Below are 19,677 nucleotides of genomic sequence, written 5' to 3'. Positions count from 1 at the left end.
TGCTGCAGAACTCAGTAGACGTTATTTTAAGATTAAGGGCGCAAGCATGCATCCTAAACGAGGCCATCCTACAGTTATGTGAACTATCTATGTGTAGCAGCAAGACTGCTGCAGACCTCAGCAAACATTATGTTAATGTGGCGAGACGAAGGTGGGATGTGGTTTAAAGTTTACGTGGACATTAACCAATAGTCAGAGCACAACAACGCCACCTTAGGAATTTCACCTAAAGATTAAGTTTTGCACACACAGTATCAAGGATTAATAGGACACTCAGGTTCATTATACAGATTAGCATGAGACATGGTTCCAATACAAAAACAATCTTTATTATTACACAACAGTGGTTCACAGATAAGGTTAAGTGAGCTAAGCTGTCCATTTTAAGGGTGAGCATTTCTGTTTTCCTTTTGTGCCCCATTCCAGGTTTAGTGTATCTGAGTTTTCTAAATAAGTGTGAGAAGAAAAAACATCCAGGAACATCTTTGCTGGTCTTTCAATCCACAGTCAAAGTGTGGGAGGGGTGGTGGTGGGGGGGCAATCCAGCCAAAACTAACGTAAATGCTGATATTTTCCCATCAGCCGTCTCAGTGTGGGCTTGTGACATTAGGGGAAGAAAACACGGATCCAGCTACATTTTTTTTCACTGTGATCTGTCCGGCACGATCTTGGACTCCCCGTTATGCTTGTCGTTGGACTTCTGGGACAGGTGCGTGGACACGGTGGCCGCCTGCACCACGGCTTTGAAGCTGCGCTTCCTCTTCTGGACGTTCTGCTCCGGGTGGCAGATGATGACGTAGACCTTGGGGATGTAGAGCATGCCCAGGGACACGGTGGCGCTCAGGCTCATGGACACTGTCAGGGTGGTGGTCTGGATGAACATCTGCAACAGAGACATGGCAGGTCAGAAAGATCTACACACACACACACACACACACACACCTGTGTTCACAAAATCAATTAATTTTGTCTAATTTCTTAGGAATGATTCAGTATCCGCCTGTGTGTATTTAATACTTGATTATATCATCTTGCACAAGTTCAAGAAAATGCACTCTGTCATCTCATAGGTTGCAGTCTTCATAATGTTCTTGTCAAAGCACAGCAGGCAGTCTCTTTTCCCTGATGAATGATTTATGGGATATGTAGTCAGGAAAGGAGGCTCTATTTATGGGCTTTCTTTGACCATGTCTTCTCCTCACTGCTCTTCCTCTTATTTCAAATCCAACAGTAATAATGAGAAGTAACTTCTCCTCGGGTCGTACTCCAATAAATTATGAACTCATTATTCAAGCAAACTGTATAAGTCATAAATAAATAAAGACACATGTGCCATAAATAAGATATATCTGTGCCATAAATAAGTCAGAAATTGTACACTATCCTCATGCAGCAGCAGAACATCCTGCTTTGTCGCAGGCGGATGCTCAAACAGTATGGCTTCTTTTATCATCTCTGTCGTGCTTTTCGTCGCTTTCTCACGGTGACCTCTCTCCATTTGTGCAAGGAACTGTTGTGAATGTGCTCATGTGCTCGGCCCGAGGCGAGACCGGCCCGGGTGACAGTGAATGGTTGTTGCGTATGTAACTACAGACATCAAGCAGGTAAATCCCCTCCTCTTACACGAGGTCGTACACATGACGGGAGAATAACAGCCACCATTTTCACCAGCCATACAAAAGTTAGTGTCTATATTTAGCTCTTTTTTTCTAAGTGATGATTAATTGAGCCGGATGGTTGAATTGGTCTACGAGGGGTCCCTACCATCCCTCAGCTCATCTGACCTCCTTTCCTTCCCTCGCTGCCTTTTCTTAATTCACTTCATTTCCATTCGGGAGGAGGTGAAAAGACTGAAAGCACCTCGGGCTTTAATTGTTTCAGCCTGACTGATTCATAATACTGCTCTCTATTAGTCAAAGCCTATCTCTGTTTTTCAAATATTCCCCCCCCAACAGCCTCGTACTTTGTGGTGACAGAAGTAGCCCACAAGCTAAATTAAACTCTCCGCAGGAAGCAAACGTAACGTGACAGGCAACAAACTCAGATTTCACTTTAAACATCTGAGGGATTCATTTAATCTCTTAACTATTAGTGCGTGTTACAGTTGCATAATTTTGATTCAAAGTTTGATTGAAATTACTGACAATAATATGAAGTCTCCACAGTAAAGAGCCTTCAGGGAAACGTGAATTTCCTCACGAGGGATTAATAAAGCGCTTCTTCTTGAATATGACTAATAAAATGATTGTACTGATGTTAATTTGATAACTAGTTGTATAACAAAATGAGGGACTAAACTTGACAAAATAATCTATTAACCGATTAATTAATAGATTATACCATAAAGCTAATAGTTATGTCATTAGTAATTGGACATTAGGCAGAATGAATAATAATTAATTTCTACCTTCTTTAAAGTTGTTTAGGCAGATGCATGAGGTAACATTACCAAAACAATGAGGTGATGAATGAAAAATGAGAACTTTCTCAAAACAGTCCGGCAAAACATTTCCTGTTTGCGAGTCATTCAAGGAAATGAGTCTTTTAAAACACCTTAAGCTTTGGGAATCGTTTTTCTCACAAATTTTCTGCCATTTTATATTCAAAGCAGCAATATACAACGTTCAGAGAAATAATACAGCAGCAAACAACGATTAACTGTGTAAAGACTTCGTGAAGCATTGTCTACCTGAGCAGAAAATGAAGTCACAGATTACGAATTGTTCCTCTCTTGATTTATATATAATGCTTGCGGTCTAGACGGAGAAGGTTAGACAATTGCTGTTAGCAGGAAAAATACTTGAAGTATGTAACATTTAAATTATCATAGATAGGCCAACATTAAATGTTATTATTATGGAATATTTATGACTGATACAGTCATGTGGTAAGCAACGTTTGACAGTTTAGCTGGTTGAGGTGGAGCCAATTTTAACTACTTAGTATGCTGTTGGTAGTTCAGTCTGTAAATACATCTAGAAGTTGACCATTTTTTGTATGCAAAATATGGATCTTTAAGATAACTGGTAATTTCCCTCTAAAATGTAGTCGAGTAGAAGCATAAAGGGGGATAAAAGTATTCAAGTAAAGTACAAGTACCTCCAATCCCAGGAGAAGTGAACTAAAAACATGTTAAATTGCCCACCTTCTCCGTAGACTGCGCTGTGCCAAAGAAGATTGGCACAAAGGCCAGCCAGACGATGCAGGTCGTGTACATGGTGAAGCCGATGGGTTTGGCCTCGTTGAAGGTCTCGGGAACTCCTCTGCTCTTGATGGCGTACACGGTGCAGGTGATCATCAGTAGGATACTGTAGCTCAGACACAAGATGAGGGACAGGTCGGACATGTCGCACTTGAGGACTCCGCGGGCCAACTCTGGGTTTGGGGGCTTCTGCTCCTCGTAGTCGATGATGGTGTGGGGGGGCATCACACCAAACCAGATGAACACCCCGAGTAACTGCAAGGAAAGGAGTGCGAGTCAGTGTGCTGCAAAGAATCATAGGTGGTGTGTGTGTGTGTGTGTGAAAGAAGCATCCCCATGCATACCTGCACCCCGATGAGTATAAAGGTGATGATCAGCTGAGAGCCGGGACTGATGAATTTCGGGGGCGAGACCGACTTCTTGCCCTGTTCGAAGATACGGTAGATCCGGTTGGTCTTGGTGAGCATGGCAGAGTAGCTGATGCACATGCCGAGGCCCAGCAGCAGCCTACGGAAGGCGCACACGGCCGTGCTGGGCTCGGCTATCATGAGGAAGGTGATGAGGTAGATGAGGAAGATGCCCGTCAGCAACACGTAGCTGAGCTCTCTGCCGGAGGCCCGAACGATGGGTGTGTCGTTGAAGCGGATGAAGGTGGCGATGCATCCGGTGGTGGCCAGGATGCCCAGGATGGCCAGGAAGACAGGGATGATGGCCCAGGGAGAGCTCCACTCCAGCTTGATGATGGGCGTCGACCGGCAGCCCGTGCGGTTCTTAAAGGGCCTCATGTCGAAGGGGCACATGTCGCAGGTGAACTCATCCAGCATGTACTGGTAGCCATCGCAGAGCTCGCAGTGCCAGCAGCAGGGAACACCCTTCACCATCTTTTTCCTCTCTCCGGACTCGCAAGGGAAACTGCACACCGACTCTGGGATCTTACGGTCACCACCTGACCACTGCATCTCCTCCGCCTTGGGTGGATGTACAAACACAAAAACATTGTCTGACTATGTCTGACGTATAGTAAAAACTCGCTAAGACTTTGTAAAATGCTAACAAAAAAAACTGCTGCCATTAAGCCGGACAGACACTGCTCTGATGGATTTAGCCACTCATTGGTCGCCCACGACTCATTTTAAAAATGGGCCCAATTTTTGCAAATTGGTTATCATTCCATCAATGGTCCATATTCCCAAATGGCTGCAAGATTTTTTGTAAACTATAGTGAGCTTGTTTTATTATTCCTGGAGTGATATTTTACATGTTCTGGCTGAAACGGTGGTCTTAAGGCTGACATGATATAAAACCGAACAGCTCTATTTTCTAATTTTGTTACTTTTTTCTTTTTTTCAATGTTACTTTAACATTGTTAAAGACGTCATAGTCCTGTTTTAATCAACTTTATTACAGTTCTCAGTGGATAAAGCCAAGCAGGGGTTCCACGTCAATTGATCAATTGATCAATACAGGGTCTTAAGATATAACATGTTCAAGTTCTTCCTCAAAAGTAACAGGACAAATATTTACATTGAGGCGTAGGTGGTTTGTCCACTGGCCGATGACCTTGTAGCCGGGGTTGCTGACATTAGACAGTTGGTACTGGAAGATGTCGTAACGACCGGGAGCGTCTCCATTCTCATTGAACATCACTCCAGTTCCTGCGCTGCCTGTTAGATGGAGACAGACTTTTAATGATCTAAAAGGTATATTAGCGAGTCAAAGACAGAGGACTTCCAGCTTTCTAAAGCTGGAGACATCACCCCCATCTTTAGTGGCCGAGAAAACACCCACACGCTGTTTCTTCAGTCTTGTGCAATCATGTGGAAGCTGAATGCTCTTTAGTGAAGGCTCTCCTCCACGAGTTCAGTCTTTCAGTGCACTCTGCTCTGTTGGCCTAACATGATTGAATGTTCCTCTCAGGTCCCTGTAGGCGCTCAATCAGAAAGTCTTCCACACAAGCCAAGGTCATCCAGCAAGAGGAGAGCAGTAAATAGGATGCTCTCATAGAACATTTTTCTTTTCTTTATCCAGACTGTGACTTCTTTTTTTATGAAAGACCAGGATGAAAAGAGGGAGCGCTGTGTAAAGGAAAGAGCGAGGAGGCAGCCCTAGGGAGGGGGGGACGTGCTCTAAAGAAATGTGCTGTGTACTGTAGCTATACATTAGCAGAAACATCTCAAGGCTTCTGACTTAGGGCTGACCTCCATTCTACTGTTTTCTTTTCAAAATGTGTTTCTTTTCAAACCTGCAGTGACGGGGAGCAGCAGTTCAAACGCAATGTTTTTGCCAGCAAAAATCTCAGATCTCACTTAAATAAGGTTTCTCGTCCGGTTTGATGAAAGAAGTGAAACGTTTTTGTTTTTTTATATCTAAATCATAACACATTGCATGAGACGGGAGGCAAAAACAGAGATTGACGGTCAACAGCTCACCATTGAAGCTGACTGCCCGAATGTATTGGAGCAGCATCTGTCCTTCCACAGGGTCCATCTTCTCGCAGACACCCATGTAGCCAGGGCACAGGTCCACGTGCATGCTGTGTAATGCGTGGGCCATGGCGTACACGGCATCAATCACAAACTGCACCTTGCCCTCTTGTTCGTACTGAGAGTGGTGACTGATTCTTTCCTCACCTGACAGATGACAGAAGTGTCAAAAAGTGATGAATACAACATAACTCACAAAATAATGAAAAGACAAAACGGCTCACAAGCACCGAACTAAGATACATATCTAACATTTAATTATCAAGGACTTGCTTACCTGTACATTTTCTTCTGCCAAGTTCATACTTTATGCCCGGGCGGGTCAGTTTGCACTTGAAGTCGTCCTCCCAGAATTCTGCAAACCAGATGTTTCTTCTGTTGTTTTCTAGAGATCTCGAAGTGAAGTACTGGTCGAACCCTGAATCATTTTGCAAACCAGACTTTGTTTAATGTTTCATTAAAAAATGTCATGCATGCTTTGAAACCACAGTGATTGATATCAGTGTTCCAATAATAACAGTGCTGAAATCAGCAAGAAAATCAAATTTATTGCACAATGAAATATGACTTTGACTCAATTTACAATTTTTTGTGACAGGGTGGAAATATCAGCAGCAGACTTATCAAATATCATTAATTTCCTTTATTTGTTGCGTTGGTATTAAGACTCATCTATCAATGTCAAATGTCGCAAATCATATTGCATCCAGTTGGTTAGAGTAAGAGTTAATATTTTGATTTAATGAATTTGCCCAACCATCAATAGAGGCTCTTTTGGGCAGGATGGTGACAGCGCCCTCAGCCACATCCTCCTGGTCTTGAATGGGGGAGCTTTTGGCCCCCCAACTGTCGGAGCCAACGAACAGGAAGTGGCCGGTGAGGTTGGCCTTTTTGGCAGACTGCAACACCCGTCTGAAAGAGAACAGATTATCGTCATCACACACTTTCCACTTCACTCCTCTGTGTTATCATCAAACTTAATATAAAACAGTATCATCTGACTGATTTCCTTTCTCTAATAGAACGTGCAGCAAAACTTGACTCACTTGATGTCGTCCTCGTTGGCAAAGATGATGACGCCCCGAGCATTGGAGGTCTCCATCAGTCTCTTGATGATCTTCTCAAACTCGCCCGGTCTGGGCTCTCTGGGAATCTTTATGGATTGGCCAATACACAGCCCACCTGTGTCAGAGATCATATTTGAAATGCGTTGGCATCGCTGTACATTGCTGTTTTCTCCCCTCACTGCCCAGTTAATTAGTTATGTATACAATACTAATAATTCCTATCGCAACTGAAACTTAGAAATGTAATTTTAGATTGGGAAAATTGTAATAAAGCATTTATAATACAAAAACTTCGCATTTCCCTTCCTATCTGCCTAGTTATCAGATGTTAGCATCATGCTAACACTAAACTAAGATGGTTAACATAATAGACATTATACCTGCTGGACATCAGCATTGTCAATGTGAGCATGTTGTCCTGCTGATGTTAGCATTTAGCTCAAAGCACCGCTGTGCATAAGTACAGCCCAGAGCTGCTAGCATGGCTGAGGACTCAGTCGTGTTAGTTTCTGGATGAAAAGCATCAGACCTAAGCTGATATTTAAAGTAGGAAACATGTCTAAATAACTGTGTGGAACATTAATAAATTGATTAATAATAAAAAATAAAACAAGACTAAGAGTCAAGCAGCTTTGAGACTTGCAAATGTCAGCATGCTATGCTAACTATGGCATTGCTAACATGCTGATGTTTAGCAGGTCAAATGCTGACCACGTTCAACATCTTAGTTTAGTGTGTCAACATGCTGTCATTTTGTCCTAATTAGCACTAAACACAACGTAAAGATGGAGCTGATGGGAATGTCAGTTTTGCAGAAATTTGGTCTAAACCAAATGGAAAATGAAAATTTTAAACTAATGATTGTGTCAGATGAAAAGTCAGGAGTTACATGTCTGTCTGAGGGGAACATGAATGTCTGTGCCAAAGGCATGGCAATTTATCAAATACTAGATAATAACAATAATTATAATAGAGGCATATTACTCAAAACCACAAATGTCAACCTCATGATGGCACTAGGGGAAAGGTCAGGGGATCACCAAATTCATTAGGTTTCATCCTCTGGGGTCCACGAATGTTTGTACAAATTTGAATGGCAATCCATTAAGTAACTGTTATGGACCGAAATGGTGGATCGTCCACGGTCAGCATGCTGCTAAAGCAGGTCCAGCATTGTCAATTGTTGATTGTTGATGTATTATGTGAAACCATAATGCTATGAAATCTGAACCCGAGTAACATCTTTTGAGCTTTTAAACCCATATGAGGCGGTGACTTCTGTTTGCCCTGTTTTAAAGGATTTCTTTTTCATATTTTAGTCTTTTAATGAGTGAGAACAACACTGCTTGATACATGAGTAATCCCTTATTGTCCCAGCGGTGAATTCACAACCACACAGCCAGAAACGCAACCTGCTTCTCTGGATATCTGGAGGAAGGCATCGACGCCGCTCTCTCCATAGTTGCCCTCGGAGGCCAGCGTGGAGACGTAGTTCCAGCCCATGGCTTTGACTATGTCCACCATTGCCTGGGCCTGGTAGGAGTCAGGAGGCACCACACGGGAGAAGAACTCGTAGCGGCTCTTGTCGCTCAGCTCCGGGGCAGTGGAGGCATAGCTGATCTGGGGGATCTGAGACACAGGGATGGGTCAGCGATGACGAAAGGGCCAGGTCAAGGGGAAAACATGAGCAGCACAATTCGGCCAATATGTGATAGAAAAGAATGACTAGAAGAAGCAGTGAACCATATCAGAGGATGATGCACCACTTACTCACAGACAGAACCTTAACGGTGTCTAAAAGGAGGCCTTCCACATTGATACTAAACACGTTGTAGTGCATTAAAATCCCAAAATTGGACTATCACAGAGAGCGATCATCTCTTGAACAGCCCGTGTCCTCAGTAATTCTCAGAACTGACGCAACTTTACGGTGCGATCTGTCCAGAGCTGGTCTGTGCTGAGGATATGGACGTCACAGAGAAATACAGATGGTAAAAAACACATCTGTAAAAAGCATTTGTTTGGAAAAAAGAAAAAAAAAGGATGACAAGATTAATTTACTGGTGTGCTACTTCTTTAATGACATAGTTGATGTCGACAGTTTATCTCAACCCCGACCCTGCTAATGCCGGTCCCCCAGCGTGGCTTAACGTAGGGCCCTCTGGAGGGGACGAGTAGAGAAAGGTGGACACAAGGGGTAGTGAAGGAGAGCGGACCGAGAGAACCATTTCACAGATTATCTGGAAGGATTATAGGGGTTTTAACCAAATTATGTTAAGCACAGAGGGAGAGACAGAGATCAAGAGACTAGGAAAAGGTTAGCATTTCTCAGCTGTAAGCCATACAATATATTTAATTCTGATGGCCACATTTAGCTTCAGTTTGGTGCTGTGCGTTAACCCTGTCCAACTCAAATTTACTTGTCTTTCTACAGACCACATCCTCAACCAGATGTGAACTTTCTCCCCCAAAAAATTGCTGTTTGACACAAGTTTCCAGAGGAGCAAGTGTGATTCAATTGTTGTAGAAATTCGGAGTGAACGAGACGTAATCCTTTCCAATTAGTCCCATAGAAGCATCTGCACCAATTCACTTTTTAAAATCAATGAGCCCTGTCAGTATCCACTTACAATCCCGTACCGCTGAAATCTTCTAACTATCAGTAATGGCTTGAAACGGTCCAAGATGTTCCAGGATCCAAGCAAATAGACTTTACTAAATGCTAAACAGAAGTGTGCGCAGGTACAAGACTAATATGATATGCAGGGGGTTTTTTGTTATGTGAGTTAGAGAATGATCAAAGTTTTATTCAAATTCTAAAATGTTTTTTAAAGGTGCAGGGAAATTGAATAGATGGATTGAATTTTCCTTTTGTAACAATTAAAATTATTATCGCTTTGAAACAGATTAATTGAGGTTTCAGTCTTTAGCGGCAGACTAATGATTTAAGGTTATGACAGTGGGTTGAAATATTAAATGATACTAGATAAATTGCATCATTATGAATAGAGGTAAAACTAATATATTAATATATAGCTCCTTTTTTAAGAAATTGTTTACTCTATGGAATGTCAAAAATAGTGAAACATTTCCACTGCTAACACCGAAGATATTACATTTACATGATGTAGAAGGGGAGAAAAGCAATAAACCCTCAAATTTTAAAATGCTGGAGTACTTGTCAGTAAATAATCTGTTGATCGATTGAACATCTCAGCCCTGAAAGAAAATCGGTTAAAACAGCACGTGTGGTAGATGCTGAAACATCTCCTGCTCTGGCTAAGAGCAGATGTTCAATGTACAGAAGTATCCGTGGCCTGGAGAGCAGCACAAATGGACAGCGGGAGGAAACACATACCATTTAACTAAATCTACTCCATGCCGTCTAGGCGTTGCTGTCATCCTGCTGCCCTGATGCTCTATTTTCAGCGCAGGGTCCTGAGCTGCTGAGAGGGGCTTAGTGGAGGGTGGGATCTATAAATCTGTAGTTAACATCTGCCCTTTATGAAAGCTGCCCCTCCTTGGCTCTCAAATCAACATCCTCTCTATAAATAATACAGCAACAAGTAGAAACTTCTTCTTTTGTTTTGGGGGGGGCAATTTCTGGCCAATTTAAACCCAGACTAGTGCCTATTTTTAGACATTCATAGATTTCTGGCAGACCATATCGCTAAGTCGATGAGAACACGACATAATGTGGGATTTACACAGCCTCAATGTCCCATCATCGCTATGAGCAGTGTAATCAATCATCAAAGGTCAATCATCTGTAAAATAATAAAATAAAAAACAACAATGAACACATAACAGGGATTAGCCTGCGGAGGCAACGCATGACAATGATTCAAAATCCTGTGACGTGTACAGAGGCTCATTCAAAATATTCATCCTTTTAAATGACTTGTTTCAAAATCATATTGGGTGATACATGTGCTGAATATTTGTCTATAGAGTAACAACACGGGGATATGTGCAATAAAATCAATCAAAATATCCAATGAGAAGATGCTAGTAAACATGAGGAGTACTCTTAATTAGGTTTGTGAAGCAAGTCAACTGCAATTAAAAGTCACCGTGTTCATGCTGCAGAATGAAATCCAAATGTGATGAAGGCCCCATTCATCATCTAGGAGTGCATAAAATGACTAAATGAGTGGGACCGCTGTGTGCTTCTGTACATCTTAACTAGATCAGCCGGGAGCTAATTTAACTGTACAAGCATGGATACGTATACGTTCATTAAATCAGAGTAATCAGCTCGTTTGAGCCATAATTCTACATGAATAGCGGACACATGGGAAGTTTGCGAAAAGGTTTTCAAAACTAAACGCACAAAAAATTAGGGGTATATATTGCTGATAGTTGCACACTTTTTGGCACAGTCCCTCTTAGTTTGAAAGTCATCGACTAACATTTTTGGTTTGTGGCCCCTTAAAATAATGCAATGCTACTTGTGACCCCGAATCACTTATTTCGGTTAAAGGTTTTTTGAGACACAAAGACGTGAAATTATCCAGAAAATATACTGTATATTTTTTAAGATTTATGGCATTTCTGAACAGAGAGACAGGAAACACAGAGGGAGGAGAGGAAGGGCCGTAATCAAACTGGTAAAGTTGCGGTCATGGGAATTATGTCTTAACTATACTCAACCAACAGCAATTTAACAACAACAAAAAACAATGAAGACCCCTTAGATACATGGGGCTTGACTGGGAGATCCAAACCCCAGGTTGGGAACCGGTGCTTTAGCTCATATGCAAGTATTTTCTCCTACATGGCTTTCATCTGGATTGATCCCATCTGCTTACTTACTGAAAAAAAGAATTCTCTAAAGAGACATCAAAACTTACCGAAAACAATCGGAGCACATTGGCCACCATGATGGACACCGAGCTGCCAGCCGCCCCGATCACGCCGACCACCCTCTCTGGTTTGGGGATGATGGGAGGCTCTCCGTTTGAGCAGCGCACATCTGAGGTGTCCTTCTGGATGAGGGCCTGGACAAAGAGGAGCGACTGCTCCAGGGCGTAGGTGTCTCTGGAGCAGGTGTCCAGGATCCGGGCCCCCAGAGTGATGTTAGGCAGCAGATCCGGGTCACTGTTGATCTGGTCCATGGCATACAGCATGGCCTCCAATCGATGGATCCCCTTTTCTCTCTTGATCTCCCCGCAGGGCATGCCAGCAGCGCCCCGAGAGTGCATGGGGAACAGCCCGCCCAAGGTGATGTCCCCCTCAATTTTGATGGACTGAGGCAGGGTGCCCTGCTGGGCCCAGGAGCCCGGGCCAGTACCCACCAGCAGTGCCAACGTCAGCCGAAGCCATGTTTGGTATCTGAAAGGCGAAGTGAGCCAGCAGCACGGATGTGATGAGCGGGCCTCTGATGTCATGATGAGGACCAGCAGAGGTACTGACAACACCAGGCCACTCCCTCTACCTTTGACACCTGAGGGCAGTCAGAGAGGTCCGATTATCATCTCCTCGTGATGACACTATGTGGTCTCAGTCTCCTTTCAGAGAAGAAGAAGGCTGCAAACTGTCAAATACTATTGTCATTTACCTTCTTCAATCAGTCTCCAACATATGTTTGGTCTTTCACATCAGTGAAGCTACTGTATGTATTTAAATACAATTTTTTATATAAAGATTTTTTAATACGTCATTTTGCATGTCAAGTTCTTGGAGACTTGACTCGAGATCTTGAACAAATTGTCAAAATGTTTCAGTTTTTTTGTTTTTACATTGCATGTAAATGCTTAAAGGATCCGTATCAGGTAAAAAAAATACAAAAGTTTAAATGCAGAGAGCCCTCTAGAAGATTTGTAAAATACATAAATTCTGACATTTTTTTGTTACAATCTGTTTTGGTGTATTCAATACAAGCTGAGAAAAAGTACAAAATACAAGCTTTACATGTATCCACCATTAAACGAGAGCTGTAGCTGAGGACATCTATGCAGGATGACACAGAGTGAATAGCTTTTATCACAGAGAGCTGAGAGCCGATGATGGAAAACGCTATAAATTTTGCAAAACAGAAAACATCAACTGGACCATCGCAGCATTTCATGCTCCAAAAGTTGGAGCAGGTTCATTTTATCTGCATGACGCTCATTGACACAACCCACAGTACACATCTGGGTTAAAAGTGTAAATATATTTAATTTTGCAAGGCAGAATTTGAACAATAGAAAATATTTATTATGGGATCACTTAAATTTAGTGTCTAATACAAATACAACCTTAGATATATCAGTTTGCATGCTATTTCAAATTGCAATACATATATATATATATATATATATATATATATATACAGTATATATATATATACATACACAATACATATACATACATAATTAAACTCATATTTATGATGCTGAATCATTCTATTTTTCTGTCCTGCAATTTGAAGTTGGATGGATGGAAATGAGAAGATTCTCAAAATAAGAGCATAATGTAAATCTGTATGAATCACGCAATGGCTGCAGACAATTTTTCCCTTTTATATACCACTACAGGCAACCTGCAAGTAGAGACATTTCTTCATGTAAAGTCACTTCTTACCTGCCCATTCTTCATTGACCAGTCTGGATTTTATCCATCACATGAGCTCTTCCAAACAGACCTCCATCCACGGTCCGAAATGGGATTAAATTTCTAGAGGCAAGGCTCTCCTCTCCTCACCAAAGGTAAATCCTCTATCATCTCAGACGGCCGCAGTGCACTCTCAAAAATAAGCAGAACACACTAAAAAACGATGGTCGAAAAGAGAAGTAGTTGTGGTTCATAAAGGACTAAATGAAAACACTGACTTCTGAGGCTTCAGGGTGCAGTATCATGGCAGAATCAGAGAAAAGTGGAGGAAAAGAGCAACATTACAGCAGTGAGATTCTACAAATCACTGCCAAATCCCTTAAAAGCTCTCTCTCTCTCTCTCTCTCTCGTTCTTTTCCCTCTGTGTGCATCTCTGTCCAGGCACTCCCCCACACCCTCTCTCTCTCTCTCTCTTGAACTCTATCTTTGCTCGTTCTCTCAGTGCACTAATGGCTACAGATTGGGATTATCATGCAGCAGTCTGTGAAGAAAGCACTAGGTGGACTAGCCCACTTTTTTTTTATACAGCTGAACCAAATGCAGAACCCCCACCCCCCAGTATGATGGAACTCACTTTGAGAGATTAGATGAGCAGCGATTTGATTCATACACACACGCAAACACACACACACACACACACACACACACACACTAACATGCCTCACACGCTCTCTCTCTCCTCACACACCTGTCAACGCTGGCACAATGGTGAAGAATATCAGAGCAGAAAATAGGTTTCGTCACCACAGAATGCAGCTGGATTAGATTTATTATTGATTTGAGTTGAAGCTCATCTTCTGTCAATTAGATGCTTGAACATAGTAGCACTACTGCCTCCTGCTGTACCAACAACGCATCAAGTATTGAGACTTAAATCATGTAGCGTTACAAAAAAATACAGCACACACCATAAAATCCTTCAACATACTTTTAATTTCACGTTTGTAGACTCTGTGACCTATTAGAAAAACAGATTTAACTCCTGATTTTAAGTCTGCTCAGTGAACCCAAGACAACAGAGGTCAGAGGTCTGCTAGTACCTGTGTAAAACATTACATTTTTTGTGAAAAACTACCCTAAGAAGACGGATTTCTCCAAGCCGTCCTCCACTTTGGTGTACTCCAGGTGAGATTTGAAGTACTGGCTCTCGTATCGCGGGCTGCTCCGGACAAATTCCAGGTAGTCTGGAGTACCGGGGAAGACGACGTTGTCTGCCAGCAGGACGCTGCCTTTCCTGAGGAGGCCACACTCCTGGTGAAAATAAGCAAAGAGCATCATGCATCATGGCAGAAAAAGAAAAGAGTTTGGTCAATATAAAACAAGCGTAACACACTTGCCTCCATCAGTTTTGTGTCGGGAAGGTAACGGTCCTTCCAGTGATCCAGGAAAACCAAATCAAATGTTTTCACCCCGAACTGCTCCTTCATTCTGGGGATCCAGTCACCAGATGCACCTTCAACTAACTGGACCTGGAGAGAAGAAACATATTGTCTTCTGACCTGTACACACTGAGCAAAGGATTGTTTTTCAGTTTGCGTGGAGACACCTGGCTTTACCTTCTCCTCCAATCCTGCCCAAGCAATGACTTGGCGAGCAATTGCGGCGAAGTCTGGGTTGAATTCAAGAGTGATGAGCTTGGCGTTAGGAGGAAGCAGCCTGGCGATCCGCACCGTGGAGTAGCCACAGTAGGTTCCCAACTCCAGCACCGTGGCTGGGTTTACCTCAGACACCACTGAGTCGAGAATGCAGCCTGTGGAAATAAAAAGAAAGAAGATACAAACACACACACAGCTGAGTCACATAAGGTAGAGATTCTACATAAAACACACATCATATAAAGAGAAGTCAGTACCTTTCTCATCCCCCACATTCATGGCCCACTCCTTGTTTCTGCAGAAGTGATCTATGGCCTGGATCACGCTGCAAGGGTCCCCTCTAGTGGCGTTCTTCTGTACTGCACCCAGGAGCCGCTGACGGGGTAACAAAAATGTTTTACAGTTGGGCTTTTTTTTTATGTTCACTGTCTTTTAGGTGTCATTAACAACCCGTCATTCATTATTTACCCATTATAGCTTTTAAATGATCAATAGCATACATAGAACTGGGTTGCCAGGTTGTGACCACACATTTAAGCGACAGTCCCCATTTGTTGGTGTCCTTCCTCTTTGACTTCAAATTCTTTTAATTGGGATTTTCTTGAGAAGATTCAAATAAAATAGAAATTAAGGAGCCATAATACTGTTTGTAAAGCATACACTTTTACCCTTTGCACCTCTGCCCGATGCTCCATCCCATTATATTTTGTATTTAATTGAAATAATTGTGTTGAAAAGCATGCAAGCAAGTTTCATAGATCATTATTTTTAATAAAAGAGGCATCATTGAATGAATCTGTGTCACTGTTTGTTTCAATATGGAATGAAGTAAAGAATGTGTATTTTGGGGGGATTTAACTTAAATAGCAAGCATAAACAAAATACAGGAAGCCGAATTAGAAAATGTTTTTGATAGAAAAAAGGATAAGGATGCCTAAAGGATTTTCTTGGCTGGACCTGCAACCTTCTCAAAGTCTACATGTCATCCACACCCATCACACACCTAACCCTGCAGAACTCGTGGGCAAACCTGATCTTTCTGTGTACACAGAGTTTCAGCTCAGGAAACACAGCGTATACGGTCAACTTTCCACCTGAGCAGAGGTCTAATCCACCAGAATGAGAACAGGTGTACAGTGCCTTTAACAATATGCCCAATAATTGAAAGTCTTGCCCATTATTCCAGGGATTCCAACCTGCAACGTGTGAGCTACATCCTACCTTAGGAATCCCTAATAAAACAGAAAACTATGTTATGGGAAATGCTGTAAACTGTTTGCTTCTTGGCTGTGTAAGCAACCCTAGAAAATGTGTAAACAAATAAAAAATTTTCGTTTTGGCACGAGATGAACACTCGCGAGAGAGTGTGGGTAGAAAATGTGAGCAGGCTACAATATGTAAAGTTCATGTTTGTACATTTTCTGCTGTTATCTACTGTTCATTTACTAAGACGCCTTGTGAACACATTGTGCTCCAAAGATAACAAGACCTAAAGCACTTTTGTGTGCGTGTGTGTGTGTGTGTGTGTGTGTGTGTGTGTGTGTGTGTGTGGTTGCTTTCATTAGGGACAGATGAAGAAGCATCAGCCCTCGTTAATTAGCACACAGGAGCTCTTCTCAGGAAACAATGAACAAGTGTGGATTCACACATTTGTACACACGCATGCACGCCTATTGCGTGAATGTGTCTGATGTAACTAAAAAGCTTTATAATCATGTACTTAATAAAAAAAAATGTGTTATCTGGCTCCCTTTTATAAAATGTATCAGAATCCGGTTTGTTGCCAAGTAGATTTTCACATACAAGGAATTTGCTTTGTCGTTTGGTGTGCACAATAAGCAGAGTAAGATAACATAAGAATAAAAGCGCTTAAGTGCTCCATAAGTCAAGAAATATTAATATAGAATAGAAAAAAATTACAAAAGTTTACAGTATAGATAGAAAATGTGCAGTGTACAAAGATAATAGATGGATGTATACGAATATTGTCAGTATTTATGTTATACTGTATAAGGCAAAGTACATCCAGGAAACTTTGCACTTGCATTGTCTTTTTTTCTTCACCACTTTGGCAAAATGTTAACAGATAGATATAAAAGGCTAAATTTAACTGCATGTTTTGACCATCTACTTTAGCAGCCAGTGTTAATGAGAAAAGAGGATATTTTTTTGTGCCCATCAGTGTATTAGACACACAGGTGTCACTAATATCATTAACGATGGTGCTATTGTGCATGCTAACCAGCAGTGGGACACCCGATAGAATGCAGCTCTTATGAATGGTATTAGCACCACTTCTATTGTTTCACGTCAGGTCAATCTCCTCCTGACCTGCACCTGACTTGTTCAACAGTGTTTTCAATGTGCATCATGAGGTCATGATTTAAAAAAAAAATAAAACATTTATTTAGTTTTTCCATTTTATTTATGTATTGAGAATGAAACAAAAGATATAGCCTCAGATGTGCTTTGTGTTTTGTGCTAATTAACCAATGTTAGCATGCTAACACCCTAAATTAAGATGGTGAACATGGTAAGCAATACACCTGCTGAACATCAGCATGTTAACATTGTCACTTTGAGTTATAGCATTTAGCGCTAAAGCACTGCTGTGCCTTAATAAAGGCTCACAGAGCTGAAGTCTGTTTTGCATACATAATTAAAGTTAAATTGAATCTGTGTTAGAGCATGTATGAACATGCTAAGTTTATGATTATACCAATGTGCATGTATTTTTTTGTTTTATTATCTTCTCAGTCTCTCAGTCTACCACACTTGCAGGACTGCGTCACACTCATCATGGTCATTAATGTGTTACGGCTGCTCTAAGAGAATACTGCGTATGGGGAGGCACACCTGAGGACGTGTGGACTGGGTCACGGTGTCCAGCATCCTCTCCACGATGACATCATGCCACATCAGCGCCAGTCCTCCATGATACTGCACAACGGCGGGGATCACCCATCTGTACAGAGCATACAGAAGAGCTGCTCCACCGCTGCAGCTGTAAAGAAGAGTCAGCCACATCCTGCAGCCAAGACAGGGAGCGCAGAGTCAATCAGTGCAGCATGGTTATATATAAGAGGGAGATAGAAAGGAACCAGACACACTCTGCGCAATAGCAATACGTCTGCATGAGATAAATGAGAGCTCTCAAATCTCCCCCTCACTCTACCTCTCCCCTTTGTGCAGGAATAATGAGATGGGTGTTTACTATGCAGGGTACAATACTGTTCCTGCTCCTGTTTTCATTATCAGCTGCTGCTGCTGCCAGGTCCAAGCTGCACACCCACTGGCATCTCAATGTGCCGATATCACTGCAGGATATCGTTTAATATCAACCGCAATACACACTTGGTGAATGCACAACACAGTCCTTTTGTGTGATCAGCTTTTCCCACTCACGGAACCAATTAGTGATGTGTTCAGATATCTGGAGCACAGATGAATTGGGAAGAACAAAGCAATTTTAAAAAAAAAGGAGAGAAGAAAAGACAAAATCGCAAACAAGGGCTCCTTCTGTGGGAAAGCAGTGAAGACCGTGGCTGGAAACAGCCTCACCTTGCTCTAATGATGCGACTGTGAAAGAGACCAGTGGTGGTTGAGGTAATTCCTTTTGATTCGGAGTTTGAGTTGCATGGCAACAGGCTGGGGGTTAAGAGCTGTGTCGCAAAAGGCAGAGCACCGGGACTTTAACCTTTACTTTGTCTTCCTCCTAACATACACACAATCAAGAGAAAAGCAGAATAGTTCTGGCACGGCCGAGATAAACACACTGCCTCTTTATCACTCTTATCATTGTGCTGCGAGTCTCTCACTTGCACAGTACCGAGGTGCACGCTGTGCATCCGATCCAACAAACTCAGTCATTATGCAAATCACATCGTGCAAAGTTTTCAAATGCAAGAACAGAAAGGACAGCCGGAAGATGCATGTTCATTACTGGAGACATAGCGCATTATTTGTTGTGAAAACGGTATAACTGAGGAGCATCACTGGCATTGTCAGATTGACACAATCTAATCTCCCCTATTTTGCTAAACCACCTGCACACACACTATTCAATCCAAAACAGGAATTAAAAGCAGGCTGAGCCATGGTCTCTCTTGGGCAACACAGGAACAAACACTTGCTAGGCACTGAAATAACACCTCATGCATTCTTTAAAGGGTCTCTCATTAAAATCTAACGGGAAAAAGGAGACTTACATGTGCGGGCAGGCGGCGCTCCCTGTCCTCTTCGCACCTCCTCTCGCTGCTGCTAGAAGAAGATCTGGGAGTTTTCTAGCAGGCGCCTGTTTATACTGACTCCTCCCTCCGTCTCTTCCTTCCACCCCCACCCCCACCCCTAAATCCCCTGCCGATGGGAGGAATGCACATCACACTAAATCCTCTAAGCTCACATGCACACACACACACATGCTCACATACACACGCTCGGGGATATGCAAGAAGAAAGGGGGTTATTCCTGCTTGGCATTTAATGGTTTCCTCTGGTTCACTTTGGGTGCCGTTGCATCCACTACTATCCGTTAGGTGTAGATGTTTGTTTTCAATGAATACCTCCAAGCTCGATGTATCTCATTTATATTTTGATAACCTGAAATGAGGGTACTATCACATCCTGCAGTTTTTTTGCTTATAATATTACCATCTGTACAGCTTTTTCTTGTGGTGAGTCACGGTACTCCTTCAAATTGACATTTCTGAGACCGAGTGCTGTCTGAGTAAATC

General features: G+C 42.2%; 2 protein-coding genes across 2 annotated transcripts; both read right to left on the bottom strand.

Moving 5' to 3' along the window:
• Window positions 1-587: 587 nt before the first annotated feature.
• grm6b (glutamate receptor, metabotropic 6b) lies at window positions 588-13,660 on the bottom strand. The gene is made up of 11 exons (XM_031851229.1): window positions 13,320-13,660; window positions 11,606-12,198; window positions 8,165-8,381; window positions 6,732-6,867; window positions 6,443-6,597; window positions 5,963-6,103; window positions 5,632-5,832; window positions 4,727-4,866; window positions 3,547-4,170; window positions 3,146-3,457; window positions 588-883 (listed from the first exon to the last, which is right to left on the bottom strand). The coding sequence occupies exons 2-11, from the start codon at window positions 12,140-12,142 to the stop codon at window positions 644-646; spliced, it is 2,703 nt and encodes a 900-aa protein (XP_031707089.1). The 5' UTR covers window positions 12,143-12,198; window positions 13,320-13,660; the 3' UTR covers window positions 588-643.
• A 603-nt stretch (window positions 13,661-14,263) lies between these two features.
• Window positions 14,264-19,209, bottom strand: comtb (catechol-O-methyltransferase b). Its single transcript, XM_031851265.1, has 6 exons — window positions 19,153-19,209; window positions 17,801-17,972; window positions 15,202-15,319; window positions 14,906-15,099; window positions 14,687-14,818; window positions 14,264-14,600 (listed from the first exon to the last, which is right to left on the bottom strand). Coding segments are annotated over exons 1-6 (798 nt in total). The 5' UTR covers window positions 19,155-19,209; the 3' UTR covers window positions 14,264-14,420.
• Window positions 19,210-19,677: the final 468 nt, after the last annotated feature.

The sequence above is a fragment of the Anarrhichthys ocellatus genome, unplaced genomic scaffold, assembly GCF_004355925.1.
Source record: "Anarrhichthys ocellatus isolate YVR2014 unplaced genomic scaffold, GSC_Weel_1.0 scaffold1, whole genome shotgun sequence".
Taxonomy (NCBI): domain Eukaryota; kingdom Metazoa; phylum Chordata; class Actinopteri; order Perciformes; family Anarhichadidae; genus Anarrhichthys; species Anarrhichthys ocellatus.
This window is presented reverse-complemented; position numbering and strand designations above follow the sequence as displayed.

Bases quoted from the DNA above. Each gene is read 5' to 3' on its own strand.
- grm6b (XM_031851229.1), bottom strand. From the start codon at position 12,142: ATGACATCAGAGGCCCGCTCATCACATCCGTGCTGCTGGCTCACTTCG. The intron at 8,382-11,605 runs GTAAGTTTTGAT...CCTGTGTCTCAG, and splicing joins ATGTGCTCCGATTGTTTTCG to ATCCCCCAGATCAGCTATGC. The intron at 6,868-8,164 runs GTTGCGTTTCTG...TCTCTGACACAG, and splicing joins CCAGATATCCAGAGAAGCAG to GTGGGCTGTGTATTGGCCAA.
- comtb (XM_031851265.1), bottom strand. The intron at 14,819-14,905 runs GTAAAGCCAGGT...TCTTCTCTCCAG, and splicing joins GGGCAGGATTGGAGGAGAAG to GTCCAGTTAGTTGAAGGTGC. The intron at 14,601-14,686 runs GCAAGTGTGTTA...TATTTTCACCAG, and splicing joins CCGACACAAAACTGATGGAG to GAGTGTGGCCTCCTCAGGAA.